Raw genomic sequence first — 13697 nt, 5'->3', positions numbered from 1 at the left:
ATTGCAACAGTTGGGCGGTTGTTAAGGTCGAGACGGTGGACTTGGAGGGTTTGTGTGAAAGGGACCATTTATTCCCGATTTGGTTTAGTCTGAGACCAGTACGTAAGGTTATATGTTACGGTCCTCCACTACGTACATGGAGGGGCAATACTGTAACATTACATTTCCATGGACTTCATCGGAGAATTTTGTTCGACTAGAGATCCCTCGTGCTATATCTTTGGTCTAAACAAGACAGCAGACGGGAAGCACAGAGCAAATACCCAGAGGACATAGGAACACTGGAAGATCTAATGCCAGAGTCTACCTACAATGTCAGACAGTCGACTGGGTGTATGTAACAGCTCCTGCACGATGCTCCTCCCAAGCCCGTAATCTATCGACATGTCCCACTTCCCCATAAATCAAGGTAGAACTCCGCCAGGCACCATGTCGGATCACCCAAACACCCGGACTGTACTCTATGGCTCAGTCCATAATCTACAAAGCATCGCCGTCACAACCTTAGATTCACGCAAAGATGGTTACTGGGTGATGTACAGAAGTCCCAGGCAACATCATTACCCCCCGAAGCAATGACTAACGTGCGATGTACTGATCTAGCTTCATCCACGGCGGTGCTTGGCGGGATCCAGTGGTTACATCGACATCCTTCAAAGCCACGGAATCCATACTCCGCGAGAAAGGCCTACCTATTGCCGGATTCGCGTCGATCTCATACCGTCTTAGCGCACACCCAAATCACCCGCAAGACCCAATAAATACCGACCCGAAGGACTTCCAAGATGCGAAACACCCTGGCCACATCGACGACGTGGAGGCAGCGCTCGCATTTCTGCAGAATACATATGGGTTCGGTGGGCGATATATCCTGGTTGGCCACAGTTGCGGTGCAACGTTGGCCTTCCAAGCTGTAATGGGCGCGGTCTCGGGTCATCGTGAAGAGGCGCCCGCTGGATCTGGCTCTCCAGGTCCCCTGCCACCTACATTGACAGCGCATCCCACCGCCATTGTCGGTGTGGCGGGTATCTACGATCTGCGACGGCTGCGGGATACGCATGCTGATATCTCAGCTTACCAGGAGTTTATTGAGGGGGCTTTCGGGGCGGATGAGATGCTCTGGGATGGTGTATCGCCGGCTCGGGTGACTGGGTCTCGTGGTGTGGAAGGCGGATGGAAGTCTGGAAGGTTAGCTGTTCTGGCGCATTCCAAGGACGACGAATTGGTGGACGGGTCCCAGGTGGAGGCCATGAAGGAGGCTTTGAGCAACTGGAAGAAGGCGGAGGCACATATACCCGTGCAAGAGGATTTAAACCGTGATAGAAGGCTCCGCGTCTTGTCAATCAGCGGTGCTCATGACGAGGCATGGGAGAATGGTGAGCAACTGGCTCGCGCGGTAACGTTTGCATTCGAACAACTGCAGGAAATGGGGCTCACCCCGTAGTTTCGATGCTGAGAAGGGCATACTTGTTGGGCATTCCAGGAGGCGCCTGTAGATAGGGTGCCCGGAATGATATATGCGTTCGAATTACTGCTAATAGCAGTTTATGGTCTTCTAGTATCCATACAAACCTGCAAGAAATTGGATCAAAGTTATGTCGTTTCAATTGAGTCCTGATTTACCCTAGGAATGGACCAGACTGGTAATTTAGGTACAAACGAAGTCGGAGAAAAAGAAAACCCCATCGCAAATGGACCAACCATGCGAGCCAGACAACGCCGTCATTCGTGAAAACATCCTAAGTATCCCTCGTTGCGCCGAAATGTTGCCAATGAAAGACAAGAAATGGAATGCCTATCAAGATTACTTGGCGACGTTCATGCGAGTGGAAGCTGCGTCACCGAGGATCTTGTCGTGTTTGGCTGACACTGCATGACTTTCAGCATAATCGTCGTCGTATTCGAATGCGTCATCGTCACTGTCACTGTCCTCGATGAACTTGTGGTGGATGTCCGCCTCGGCAAGACGCCACTTGAGCTCCTCACGCTGATGATCTTGGTAACGAGCAAGTGCAGCTGCGGCGTGCACTTTGAAACCGTAGATCCGGGGTTCATAACGACGGCTGCTCTTCTCGGGATTAAGGGCAGGGTAGACTTGGAAGAGGATCGAGTGGAATGAGGTACCGAAGTATGCACCATCGATGGACGAGTGACGTGACGACTTGGGGTTGTAGATATCTTCGCACTTGGGGCAGTAGAGCTTGACGGTGCTGACATTCGGGAGATCAGATTCGCCCAGGGGAAGCAGCGCATGTCCATCGCACATCACGCGTGGACACTTTCCGAAGTCGCTCTTTTTGTATTTCTCGAGCTAGATAAAGGTTAGTACCTTTATTATAGGGAACAATATTCACACAAGTTTAGGGTTCCAACATACCATTTTGGCAAGACCACGAGTGGTAACAATGTATCGAGCGTGAACCAAGCCATAGAGGTGACGGGCGGACTTTTCGATCTGCTCACGCAGATCGTCGTCGGCATCAAGGTCGAAAACGTCAGTCACAAGGTCAAGGGCGTACTGGTAGTAGGAAACCTCAGTGTTCAACCCGGTGAGGTTGAACCGATCGGTCAGGTAGTCCTCGTCGATTTCGCAGAAGTATTCATTACCGCGGGATGAAACGAACTGTAGATACATGATTGTGATTAGCACGATCATGAAGAACACTGCATGGCCTCTGTATCGGCCAGAACTGGACCGAGAGGCGGCACCAGTGGAATGGGAGGCCGCCGAGGAGCCTCCACGGGGAGGGCCACCCTGTGAAGGTCGAGATGCATTTCCGTTGGGCTGGGAACCGCGTCCACCGGGGTTGGAATCCGGACCGGGAGGCCCATTGGGCCCATGTGGGCCCAAACTGGCAAGCTCCAACGGGTCCAGATCAAGATGGACGTAAACGTTGAGCAAACGGATGAAAGCGCCGATTAGGATCATCCCAACGACTACGTAGAAGAAGGCAGAGTGCATATCGCGACGCCTCGCGGCCTGAAGCGCCAATTGAACCAACGCAACCGATCCCGCGAACAGGACGACTAGGGTCTTGTGGACCGTCGAGCGAGGGATAGGAGAACGGTCCATAATGGGATCGAGCACAAGAAAACGAATGGAACTTGACGGACGATGAGTGTGCGGGAGGATATCTGAAGGATCAAAACAAGTCTGGACTTATGTCGGGGCGAGGCAACAAGATCGTTGTCTATCCAAATCGCCGGGAACGCCGAGAAGACCGTCGGGGCAACAGCCTAAAATGTCGAGAAATCGGGTCCGGGCCATATTCACTCGAGCTGCGCGCGCAACAGGCCCTTGCTGTCCTCCATCCAGTACCCGCCCCCACGGTGGCCCCGTCTCGCGCCACAACGGTGCGCATCTCGAGAGAAATCAAACGATAAGTGAAATTGAACTCACCCAGTCTCGCCAATAGCTGGTATAGTCGCTGTCAGTCTCACTATTGAAGTCCTCCATGATGCGGGACGTGGACTTTGGCTGTGTCAAGAGTATCGTTCAGTAGGTGGGGTCAAGCGCGGCACTTGAAGCACCCAAATCTGCACAGTTGGTAGTGCAGATCAGATTATATTGACTGATGATGCCAGAAGTGAGACGAATCTGAGACTCTGTTAATGATTGTTGCAAGTTGAAGTGGGAAGTGGGCTGAGATATCCCGCAATCCGCTTATCGATGCCATTCGCCTACAGGGCGGTCAGTCTACTGCCGGCTTGTTGTTCAGACCGCCCTTTGGCGCAGGGGCACGTGCACAGATGACAAAATACAGGCTAAGCGAATCTTCAATATATACTCATTGGATCGCAAGCGACTCGTAAGGATACTTCGTGACCCAAATTTCAATACATTGTTTCCATTCTGTTTAGCTCCCAGCCCTACAACATATAATCCCACCGATTTAAAGCGAGGGATTGGCATTCTCCACGAGCTGGGCGAAGTACGCCTGCAAATTCGTCAGTATCATACAATTAATCGCATTTCATCAGGGCACTCTTACCTGGAACCAAGTGCCAGCTTCAGGTGCAGGCTGAAGAGCATCGCTATATCCACAGTGGGCGTCATAGCGGGCCGCGCTGGAATCCGAGGTACCATCACTTTCACCACCGGGCTTTACCCAGACAAAGGCATCGGCCAAAGCGTCACCAGTCTCGGTAGTTGGTCGAACACCGAAGCCGGTTCCCTTGACATTGCACCAATCACCCCAAGCACTCTGTGAGGTGGGCTGGACTCCATTGCGGCCTGGACAGAAACGGTCAGCGCGAGGTCTTTAAACTGGTAGGAAGGGGATGTTGATATCGCGCTGTTTCAAAGGGTTCTCTAGGTACATACCGGTGTCGGTGATGAAGTGCGCGTCCCAGCCAGCAGTCTTGAGCAGGGGACCAAGGGCGTTGATATATTTCTTTTCATCGCAGTTGGAATTTCCCGAGGTGTATGATGGGCAGGTAGAGAGAGACCAGCCGTTGTAGTTGGCAACGTTAGTGGCGAGTCCTCGCATAGAGGCTGGTTTGTTGGCAGTCTTGTAGACATTGGCGTAGAGCTCAGCTGCTGGACCTAGGTTAGCGGGCCAGCCAAGCCATCCGGCATGTCCTATGTCAATAGTTAGAAATTTGGATGAGGAACGATTGGATTCAGGAAAGATGCTTGATTTTACCGGCGTCGAGGTACATAGCAACATTGTCCAAGTTCAACTGGGTGACAGCGTAATTAGTGCACTCCAAGTATGCGTCATGTGCGTTGGCGCACTTGGACACAGCCATGTTGGTAACCAAGTTAGCCAGACTATCGGGTTCTAGAAACAATGTCAGCAATGACTACCCCGAGCCTCGCACGGAAAGGTCATCCATCAGCAGGTCTACTGACCAACGACAAGGATGGTCTGAATGTCAGAGTATTCGACCAGAATCTCGCGGATGGCGTCAATGTACGCCTTGTATTTCGCAACACCACCATCGGCGATGGAGTACTCTCCGTTACTCGCCAACGCGGCGCAGTCACGATCAGGCAGATCATAAACAACGAATTGGCCAGCAATCGGCGGGCTAGCACCGGCCTTGTTCTTAGCCCTGATATCGGCCAGGAACTCGCCCATCGTTGGCACCTTGGCTGCGGTATCCCTGCAAAGCAATCTTAGTGTTCTGCGTAATGTGTATAGCACATCAATCGATTAACTCACAGCCAGTAAAACGACGGAACCTTAGCGGCTACACTAGCAGCAGCTTTAGCAGCCCCCGTCATGGATGGCAAGGCCAAGGATGAGACTTCGGATGCATAATACGAATTCGCGTAGAGCTGGTATCCTGAGAAGGGATTTCCAGCAGCTGCAGCGGTTACAGTTGGGCTAGCTGCACTCGAGATTGCAGCTGCCGCTGCGGAAGTAGCCAGCAGAGACACAAACGGAATGAAAGATCGCATATTGGCGGTCTTGAAACAATATGTTTGAATGTTGCTTGTTTCCCTTTGATCCTGATAGCAATTGTGCAGGAATTAGATCTCTTTATATACCTCAGCGAGATGCATCTCTCGTCACCCTTGCGGAGATTGAAGCCGGCCACCCGAGGATAATGTCACCCTATAGCGAGGACTTGCAGTATGAGATAACATTGCCAAGACATATGTAGGGGAGAGGAGGCAGAACACAGCATGCCCTGCCCTACACGTGGCTAAATTTGGCTAAATGCTGTCTCGTCCGGGGTAGAGGGAGCAAAGAAATCTGCAACCTTAGAAACCACTATAAATTGCCTAGATAGTCAAGGGGAGGGGATGTAGTGTAATATCAAACCCCCGGCATCAGCACGGAACAGATCCCCCGTCCCCAAACAGGACATTGAGCGTCGATCGTCCCCAAACTCGGCGCGGGAAGACCATATTAGGCTCGCCCCACGTTGAGAGGTTAAGCTATTGTACTTCGGTTGACTGAAGAAGTGGACTTGAAAACTGATTTCAACTATTTCAACCAGGACTACTTTTGAGAAACTGTTGCAATGGAATGGATACGACAGAAGACGCTAGAGAGATGTATACGCGATGGAACCCCCCCCCAGAAGGAAATTGCTATAAAAAAGCCATTTCCTTTCGACAAGGCACATTATTCACATTCCCCGGACCCCGCACCGTGGCCGCAGTGTTCTTCAGCCGGATCTGTCTTTATATGAAACAAGTCTATTGCATGCAAGGGAAATTAAGGGTGTGCCAACGGAGGCTTTAGGGCATGATGCTTCAAAAGGCTGAATCGGGTTGTCTAGGCTGAACTAACATGCCATCCTGTTTCCAGGGCCATGGAACGGTGAAAAATCATGATTGAGCTAAGTCAAGCGCTTCCATAAAGGATTGTTACAACCTGCCCCTGGACTGGTGAGTTACACACTAGGCCAAAAAGACCACTATATCTGAGCGTTACGCTCAGATATTCCAGGCCCCGATATATATAGTGTGTGTCGTGACAGGGATGACTAGTAGACCCTGGCTGTACGATGTTCGCAGTAACGTTGATTTCTTTTAAGTATGCGAGCAGGTTTCAATATAACTTTATTCAATTAAGGAAATGTAACACGGTTAGAAGTGTTAAAGAGTGGAGTGGTATCTGTATCATCATCATGTAGTCCCGGTCTCAGCCTGGGATATGTGCCAAAGGAAATCAACGAAAAAGAAAAAGGAAAGGAAACATCAAAAGGGTAATGGAAGAAAGAGAACAAGAGGAAAAGCAGGAGCCAATCTAAGCATATGTTCGTCAACGCTTGGCTTGATCACACTCAGCCAAGAACTTGTAAATTCCCTCGGCACCTTCATATGCAGAGTTACTCTCGACTTGGCCAGAGCTAGAGATTTCCGGGAAGAAAGGCTGATCTCCAAGCTCGCTGATGTTAATACTCGAGTAACTCTTGGTTGAAGTTTTCCATGGATTAGCACCAAATAGCTCACTGTCCTGGAAACTGATGGCGCCAGAATCCGCGCTGCCACCTGGCGATGATGGCGTGCCGCTTTCTGGTGTCATCATCCCTTGCCAGTCAAGGTCCGCGGGATACTGTGAGTGCAACTTTGGGGCTTTTTCGAAGTAATAGTCAGTGTCGGAGGAAGTGGGAATGCTCGGTGCAAAAGGGAACAAGAGAGCTAGATCAGCGCCAGTGCGAATATCGAAGTCTTCGTCCTGCGCGACTCGGCCTCGCTGAATTCCAGCCTCACAGCACAACTGCTCTACAGTTTCGGCATCGCAGCCCGGGAAGCGTACTCGTATAGTAGACCGGTCGTGAAGGGAGATCGGAAGATCACCAAGTGATGAAAGACGTTTGAGATCGTTCATGACAGCGGAGAAATCCTTCAATGCTCGAGCGAAATCGGCAGAAAGCAGATCCATCAAGCCCTCGGAGTTCAGAGAGTTGCCCGAGGCGGAGCCGTCCTGATTGCCGAGACCACCAACAGCACTGAGTGCAGTGATGGTCGGGGAAACTTGGAAGTCAATGTAGGAGCCAGTTGCGCTGTACGGGTTGGTATTCATCTTTCGCTCAGCCTGGTCTTGCAGCGTGCTGACTGACTTATACCGCTTCTCCCCAGTGCGGGGATCGATGCCGTCGAATCGGACTTTCTGCCCAGACAGGAAGAAAGCACGCACGCCCTGTGACACATTCTGAATAACTTGTGCTGGGGCCGCAGGCCCATGGGAAAAGTATCTAGCTCCACCAAAACGGCCCGCTCCAACAGCGTACCCTCCTGCAGTCCGACCAAGGGTCCCACCGGTCAGATTGGGACGAAGTGTCGAAGCGAAAGGTGCACGGCTACTGAGCCGACTGATGTTAGACGCAATACGAGAGGTGTTACGGGCAGGGGCATCAGCTCCTAGCCCGGATCGAATCGCAGAGGCGAAGGCGCCGGCAGCACGGGTCGAGAAGTGGCGACTGCGGGCTTGACGGATGGCAGCGGCACGGCTAATTGGCTGGCGAGGGTTGATTCGGGCATAGGCAGGTTGGTATCGCACCGAATGATACTCTGTTGGCTCTGGTAATTTGGAACGTATAGCCTTCGAGGCCTTTGCGTAGGCAAACCTAGAAGGACGTCAATCAATGGCTTCATTGTAACCCGATATGGGGGCAGAAGAGGGGATACATACCTTGCTGCTCTCCATATTTTAGGAAGCAGCAGGTGCCCTGCTGAAGGCGCCATGGTGATATTTCAGAGATGAATAGTTCACTGGATATGTTGGAGACGGATGCTAAGAAGAGAGGAAGGATGCCTGATGACGCTGGGGTATACACCCTTATCTCTCCGCCTCAGACCCAGGCTCCGCAGTGGCTGTGCGACGCCACCCGCGTGACCAAAAATTCTGTTTGTCTATTTTGTCCGGTTTGTTATCAAACGTAACAAACTGGACAAACTGGATTCGGAAAGCCTGGTTGTATTCCAAGGTTGTACCTTGCAGGTTTTAATATGACTTGACTCTCATGGTTACTGAAATTTACACACTTATAATAGTAGTTATCGGTATCATGGAAAAGTCATTCTTTTGGTATCTAAAGCCTATGTACTCATAAAACATTCATCATTTTTGACATATTTACTCGTCATCGCCGAAGAAAACCTTGATGGGGAGCCATGCGTCACCGCAGACCTTGAAGCGGTCCTTGAGGTTGTCGAGCTGGTTGACCTCATCGTCAGTCAGCTCCCAGCCGTTGATGTCAAAGTTGCCCTCAATGCGAGACTTGCTGACGGACTTGGGAATGACACTCCAGCCCTTCTGGATACCCCAAACTAGGAGGACCTGCTGAGGAGTCTTGCCCTTCTTCTCGGCGATCTGGAGGAGAGTGGGGTCCTTGTACAAGGGGGAGTTGGTGGAGCCCAGGCAGGAGTAACCGGTAGAGTGGATGCCCTTGGAGGTGTTGTAGGCGACCAGCTTGGGGGAGGGGTTGTTGGGGTGCAGCTCGATCTGGTTGACGGCAGGCACGATCTTGCAGCTGGGGTCATTGAGCAGGATCTCAAGGTTCTTGATGCCGAAGTTGGAGACACCGATGTTGCGGACCTTGCCAGTGGCAGGCAGCTTCTGCAATTCTTGCCTGTGGTGGACATAAGTCAGCAATGGCTCCCCAGTGGACGGATGTGCAGTGTCACTTACCAGGTCTTGATGAAGTCCCAGTCGGGAAGATGCTTAGACAAGTCATTGGGGTCGGTGGAGCTGGGCCAGTGCATCAAGTAGAGGTCGACGTAATCGGTCTGGAGGTCCTTGAGGGAGGAATCAATTCCCTCAGTGACGCGCTTGTGCCAGGGGTTGTCCAGCTTGGTGGTGAGCCAGATCTCTTCGCGGGGCACACCGGAGTCCTTGATACCGGCACCGACCTCGGCCTCGTTGCCGTAAGCCAGAGCAGTGTCAATGTGGCGGTAACCGGCGAGAAGGGCGTCCCTCACGGCCACGCGGACCTCATTGGGCTTGGACTGCCATGTTCCCAAACCGATGGCGGGGATCTTGGCGCCGGTGTTGAGGGTGTAGGTCTTCCTATAGAGAGAGAAGGGTTAATGCGATGGTCTGGGGGAAATGAGGGGGTATCGCATTGGGACATACTGAGTGTGCTGGTTCGACATTTTGATAGATTCTAAGAGATGGAATAATGAATAAGAAAAAAGGAAGAGCTTCAAGAGACAAGGGGCTTTATATAATGGCCAAATGTAAAGTGGGCAGGTCCAAGAGCAATCGATGATGTCGTGGGGGGCAGAGGGGAGGGGGAGGGGCGGTGGGGTGGTAAATTGGCCATATTGGACGTTATTTCTCTCTACTTTCTGTTGGATTTGCAAGATATTGAAGTTAACCGTGGACGAAGCGATCAAGAATTTACCCGAGTGGCCATATCCAACTCCGCGATAGACGCTTTCATCGTCATACTGGAGCCTTGGAGAGTGGTTTGGAGGGTATAACCAAGGGGCACCGCAGTGTATTCTGGCTAAATGCGCGATTCCACTCAATATTGGGGCCACATTGTCCAATTGAGATCGACCACCTACCACCTACTTCATCCAATTCCCCTCGGGGCCGACTCTCCTGTCTTACGTGAAACTTCCCTTTCCAGAAACTTCCCAACCTCTTTCGTCCAGAAATTATTATTCGCCCGCCTTTCGGTTCATTCCAAGCCCCACATCCCATCCCGAAACCCCCGTGGCCGGATAATTTCCCATCCCGACCATTATACCCGAGTGCTCCATCCCCGTGACCCATAATCCATTTTACCCATATCAGTATGTCATCAGGTTTCGTTTCAGCCGGAACAAACGAGAAGCCGATCGAGCGGGACGATGAGTGGCTCAGAGCGCAGCAAGAGCTCGAGGAGGAGCGGAGACGTAAGGCCGAGATAGGGAAGCAGGATGAAGGCAAAAGTCTCTTTGAGGTGTTGGAGCGGAATAAAAGTGAGCCCAACTCGGTTGCCTGGCCTTGTCTACCTTGTCTACAGGAACGGGCAAAAGAGCGGACAATTCATCCAGGGAATCTGGCTAACATGTTAGGGTGATTTTCCTCGGTTATTATGCAGTGGCCAAACAAGAAGCTTTTGAAGAGAAATCACGTCTCAGAAACCAATTTCGCTCCCTCGATGAAGACGAAGTCGAATTCCTGGATTCTGTTCTCGAGTCAACACGCGCCAAAGAGGCGGCTGTGAAGAGGGAGACGGCGGAACAACTTGAAGCCTTCCACCGACGACGCGAAGAGGCGCAGAAAGCACTACTGGAATCAGCGTCGGATGCGGCACCGGCGCAAGGACAGGAATGGACCGCACTCGCGCGCAAGAGACGGAGTGATAAACATAGGAACTCATTGATTGCAGGGAAGAAACGCAAGGCTTCAGTGACCGAGAAGACCACCGGGAAGGACACACAGAATGCGGAAGACTCGCAGAAACAGGCTGGAGATGGCGGTTCAAGTACCAAAAAGCTGGATCAAGGGACTTCTAAGTCCGATAAAGCCACACCTGCCACACAGTCCAACGTGGTGACAGCTACAGGGAAGATGCAAGTAAAGCCGAAAAGCCCGCCAAAGCCAACCCCAGTTTCCCTTGGCTTGGGAGGATACAGCTCAGATTCTGAATGATGCTCGTCCACGTCTGGATGAACGCGACAGCTAGTTAGCACGGATATCTATCCTAGCACTGTATAATGTAGATCACATTAATTGATGAAGCAAATGTCTCCAAGTATAGTGACAAAGGCATAGCTTTGCCTCTCTATTATATATAGACTATCCCTACCCGTAATAGTAACCTATATGTTGTGTTTCTCAAGTCGCCTATTTTGTCTGGTATTTTTTGTTGAGGCTACAACTCACTACTGGCAGAAGTCAAGAAAATGATCCCTGTAAGGCCACAATTAAGAAAATTGGCAAACAAGAGCTCAGTCTGTCTAGCAGTAAGGCATCCATGTATGATCTCAACATTTTCTTTTATCACAAGGGCAATTAATTACAAACATTTCACTCCATAGGGACAACATATTATTGTATCTCAATACCAAATCAACTAAGCATTCCACACCTACAACACCGACGATGCCCCCTGCAGGTCCCCTGTGACACTATCCTACTCAACATGTAGGGCGTTTTGCTTCACTTCCCGCTCCTCGATCTTCCGCTCCAGGTCATGAGACATATAGTCTTCCTTGCGAGTTCCAGGCACAATCCAAGGGGCATTTGTGAACATTTGGTTCATTTCCTCGAGAGGCACGCGCTTTGTCTCAGGGAGCAAGAGCCAGAAGAAGACCGCATTGGTGAAGTTACAGATGACGAACAAATAGTAGAAGCGGTATCCAATATTTGTCATCGCAATTGGCGTGACCTGGCCGATCATGGTGTTGAAAGCGAACGACATCATAGTGGCAATCGAGACACCCTTGGCACGTGTGCGAGTATCGAACACTTCGGCTGGAATAATCCAAGATAGAGGACCACAGGTCGAGGAGAAAGAGAAGTTGTACAGCCAAGTCATAATAATGAAACCCCAGTGAGCACCGTTGTTGTTGGTTGATGGAGGGAACTTTGCAAGCAGGATGGTTGCAACGATGAAAGTTACCATGTTACCAAGGTTGCCGCAGATCAGAGTCCAGCGACGACCGAAGCGATCAATATATATCATGCACAGTACTTGCGCAACCAATGCAATGACGGAGTTGATTGCCTGGTACTTCAACGTATCTCCATTGGAGATACCGATTTGACTATAAATCTGAGGTGAGTAGTATCTGCACGAAATCACGTCAGCTAATGGATTCGATGTTGATAATTCATGTTGAACACGTACTGAATGGCGGATACACCGGTCATCTGGCCCGAGGCTTGCAATGCACAGCAAAGGAACAGGCGACGGAACGAGGAGCGATTGGTGAACAGCTCGGAATATGACTTCGCCTCGTGCTCATGCTCGTATGTGATGGTCTCTTGAATCTGAGTGAACTCTGCCTGTACCCAAGCATCGTTTTCGTCGCCATGCGCATGCAGGTTGGCCAATGTGCGCAATCCGTCTTCGGCGCGGTTGTGATCGATGAGCCAGCGAGGCGACTGGATTGCTATTAGTTATTACACTTGACCCGATGGAAATAGTCTTACCTCAGGGAAGAAAGAGATCAAGAGACCCAAGAGCACCGCAGGGGCAATCTGCAACCCGAGAGGCAGTTGCCATTGCGCATCGTTAGTCGGTGCCAAGTTGGTGTAGGTCCCATAGCCAACCCATCCAGCAACAAGCGCTCCCACACCCAGCATGAATTGCTGCAAGGCCGTAACTCGACCACGAATCTTGGGGTGACAGATCTCGGCTTGGTACAGAGGGATCATCATCGTAAGGAAACCGACGCTAATAACCAATTGGTTAGTGCTTGCTTAAATCCCTAGGTATCTCCAGGGCTGTTTTGATCACATACCCTAACCCGGCGATGAATCGTCCACTGTAAAGGTAGTCAATCGTTTTCGCCGCGGTTTGAAGGCAACCTCCAAGAGTGAAGATGAGACATCCCAACGATATGGTTCCTCGTCTACCCAGATAATCACCACTGGGACCCGCAAAGCCGGCACCGACGCATGCGCCAGCGGTGAATAGAGCCACGATTACTCCTCTGCAAAGTTGTTAGATATTTTCATATCTCATGCGGAATGTGAGACCAACGTTTCGGTATCATTTGCTTCAAACTTGGCTTTGAAAGATTGAGAGACCAGCACCGCGGCGATGACACCCAAATCATCTGCGACTATATCAGATTCCGCGAGTCAAGAATGACGATTGGAGACATACATCCATAAAGGAATGATCCTAGAGAGGCAAAGATGCCGACCAGGAACTATATCGAAACATGAGCTCAGTCTTCTTGATGGGGGTTGTCCCTCATACCTGGTACCATGACGGCGAGAGACGCATGGTTTTGAGAAGTGGATATTGACTCGAAGAATATGGGGAATGAAGATCTACCTCCACATGTCACCCATTCTCCGGGGGATCATCTCTACATATACGGAGGAGCCCAGGAACTCGCACAAATGTGGCAATTAACCATGACCTCGGAGAATCGTGTACTTCAGGAAGTCAAGGCTTGAAGTGCGCTAACGTCGCGTGCAAACGGAGGAAAATGCGGAACATGCCTTACCAAATCGAATCCCGCATTTTTACCTTTACTAGGAATAGTCCGAGATGACGAGTCCAAATCTGCGGGGAGGAGTTAGCTCAGAAATGTGGCGCTCGATCTCGTCCGTGATTGA

General features: G+C 50.9%; 7 protein-coding genes across 7 annotated transcripts; 2 read left to right on the top strand and 5 right to left on the bottom strand.

The window, feature by feature from the left end:
- Nucleotides 1–384: 384 nt before the first annotated feature.
- Nucleotides 385–1444, top strand: N7489_004075 (arylformamidase; the record flags this gene model as incomplete). Its single annotated transcript, XM_056709827.1, has 2 exons — nucleotides 385–536; nucleotides 604–1444. 2 exons carry the CDS (start codon nucleotides 385–387, stop codon nucleotides 1442–1444), a joined length of 993 nt encoding a protein of 330 aa, XP_056568248.1.
- Nucleotides 1445–1804: 360 nt separating this feature from the next.
- On the bottom strand, nucleotides 1805–3073 carry N7489_004074 (casein kinase II subunit beta; the record flags this gene model as incomplete). The annotated part of the gene is made up of 2 exons (XM_056709826.1): nucleotides 1805–2311; nucleotides 2378–3073. 2 exons carry the CDS (start codon nucleotides 3071–3073, stop codon nucleotides 1805–1807), a joined length of 1203 nt encoding a protein of 400 aa, XP_056568247.1.
- Nucleotides 3074–3893: 820 nt separating this feature from the next.
- Nucleotides 3894–5407, bottom strand: cbhC (putative cellobiohydrolase; the record flags this gene model as incomplete). Its single annotated transcript, XM_056709825.1, has 6 exons — nucleotides 3894–3938; nucleotides 3993–4234; nucleotides 4325–4582; nucleotides 4647–4784; nucleotides 4856–5109; nucleotides 5169–5407. 6 exons carry the CDS (start codon nucleotides 5405–5407, stop codon nucleotides 3894–3896), a joined length of 1176 nt encoding a protein of 391 aa, XP_056568246.1.
- Nucleotides 5408–6722: 1315 nt separating this feature from the next.
- N7489_004072 (uncharacterized protein) lies at nucleotides 6723–8149 on the bottom strand (the record flags this gene model as incomplete). Its single annotated transcript, XM_056709824.1, has 2 exons — nucleotides 6723–8031; nucleotides 8097–8149. 2 exons carry the CDS (start codon nucleotides 8147–8149, stop codon nucleotides 6723–6725), a joined length of 1362 nt encoding a protein of 453 aa, XP_056568245.1.
- Nucleotides 8150–8540: 391 nt separating this feature from the next.
- gcy1 (putative glycerol dehydrogenase Gcy1) lies at nucleotides 8541–9559 on the bottom strand (the record flags this gene model as incomplete). Its single annotated transcript, XM_056709823.1, has 3 exons — nucleotides 8541–9036; nucleotides 9096–9473; nucleotides 9540–9559. 3 exons carry the CDS (start codon nucleotides 9557–9559, stop codon nucleotides 8541–8543), a joined length of 894 nt encoding a protein of 297 aa, XP_056568244.1.
- Nucleotides 9560–10209: 650 nt separating this feature from the next.
- On the top strand, nucleotides 10210–11051 carry N7489_004070 (PSME3-interacting protein; the record flags this gene model as incomplete). Its single annotated transcript, XM_056709822.1, has 2 exons — nucleotides 10210–10375; nucleotides 10498–11051. 2 exons carry the CDS (start codon nucleotides 10210–10212, stop codon nucleotides 11049–11051), a joined length of 720 nt encoding a protein of 239 aa, XP_056568243.1.
- A 484-nt stretch (nucleotides 11052–11535) lies between these two features.
- Nucleotides 11536–13359, bottom strand: N7489_004069 (sugar porter family MFS transporter; the record flags this gene model as incomplete). Its single annotated transcript, XM_056709821.1, has 7 exons — nucleotides 11536–12193; nucleotides 12253–12509; nucleotides 12558–12801; nucleotides 12869–13060; nucleotides 13111–13186; nucleotides 13237–13282; nucleotides 13333–13359. The coding sequence occupies 7 exons, from the start codon at nucleotides 13357–13359 to the stop codon at nucleotides 11536–11538; spliced, it is 1500 nt and encodes a 499-aa protein (XP_056568242.1).
- Between the last annotated feature and the right edge of the window lie 338 nt (nucleotides 13360–13697).

This window comes from Penicillium chrysogenum, assembly GCF_028827035.1.
Source record: "Penicillium chrysogenum strain IBT 35668 chromosome Unknown utg000002l_segment0_segment0, whole genome shotgun sequence".
Taxonomy (NCBI): domain Eukaryota; kingdom Fungi; phylum Ascomycota; class Eurotiomycetes; order Eurotiales; family Aspergillaceae; genus Penicillium; species Penicillium chrysogenum.
This window is presented reverse-complemented; position numbering and strand designations above follow the sequence as displayed.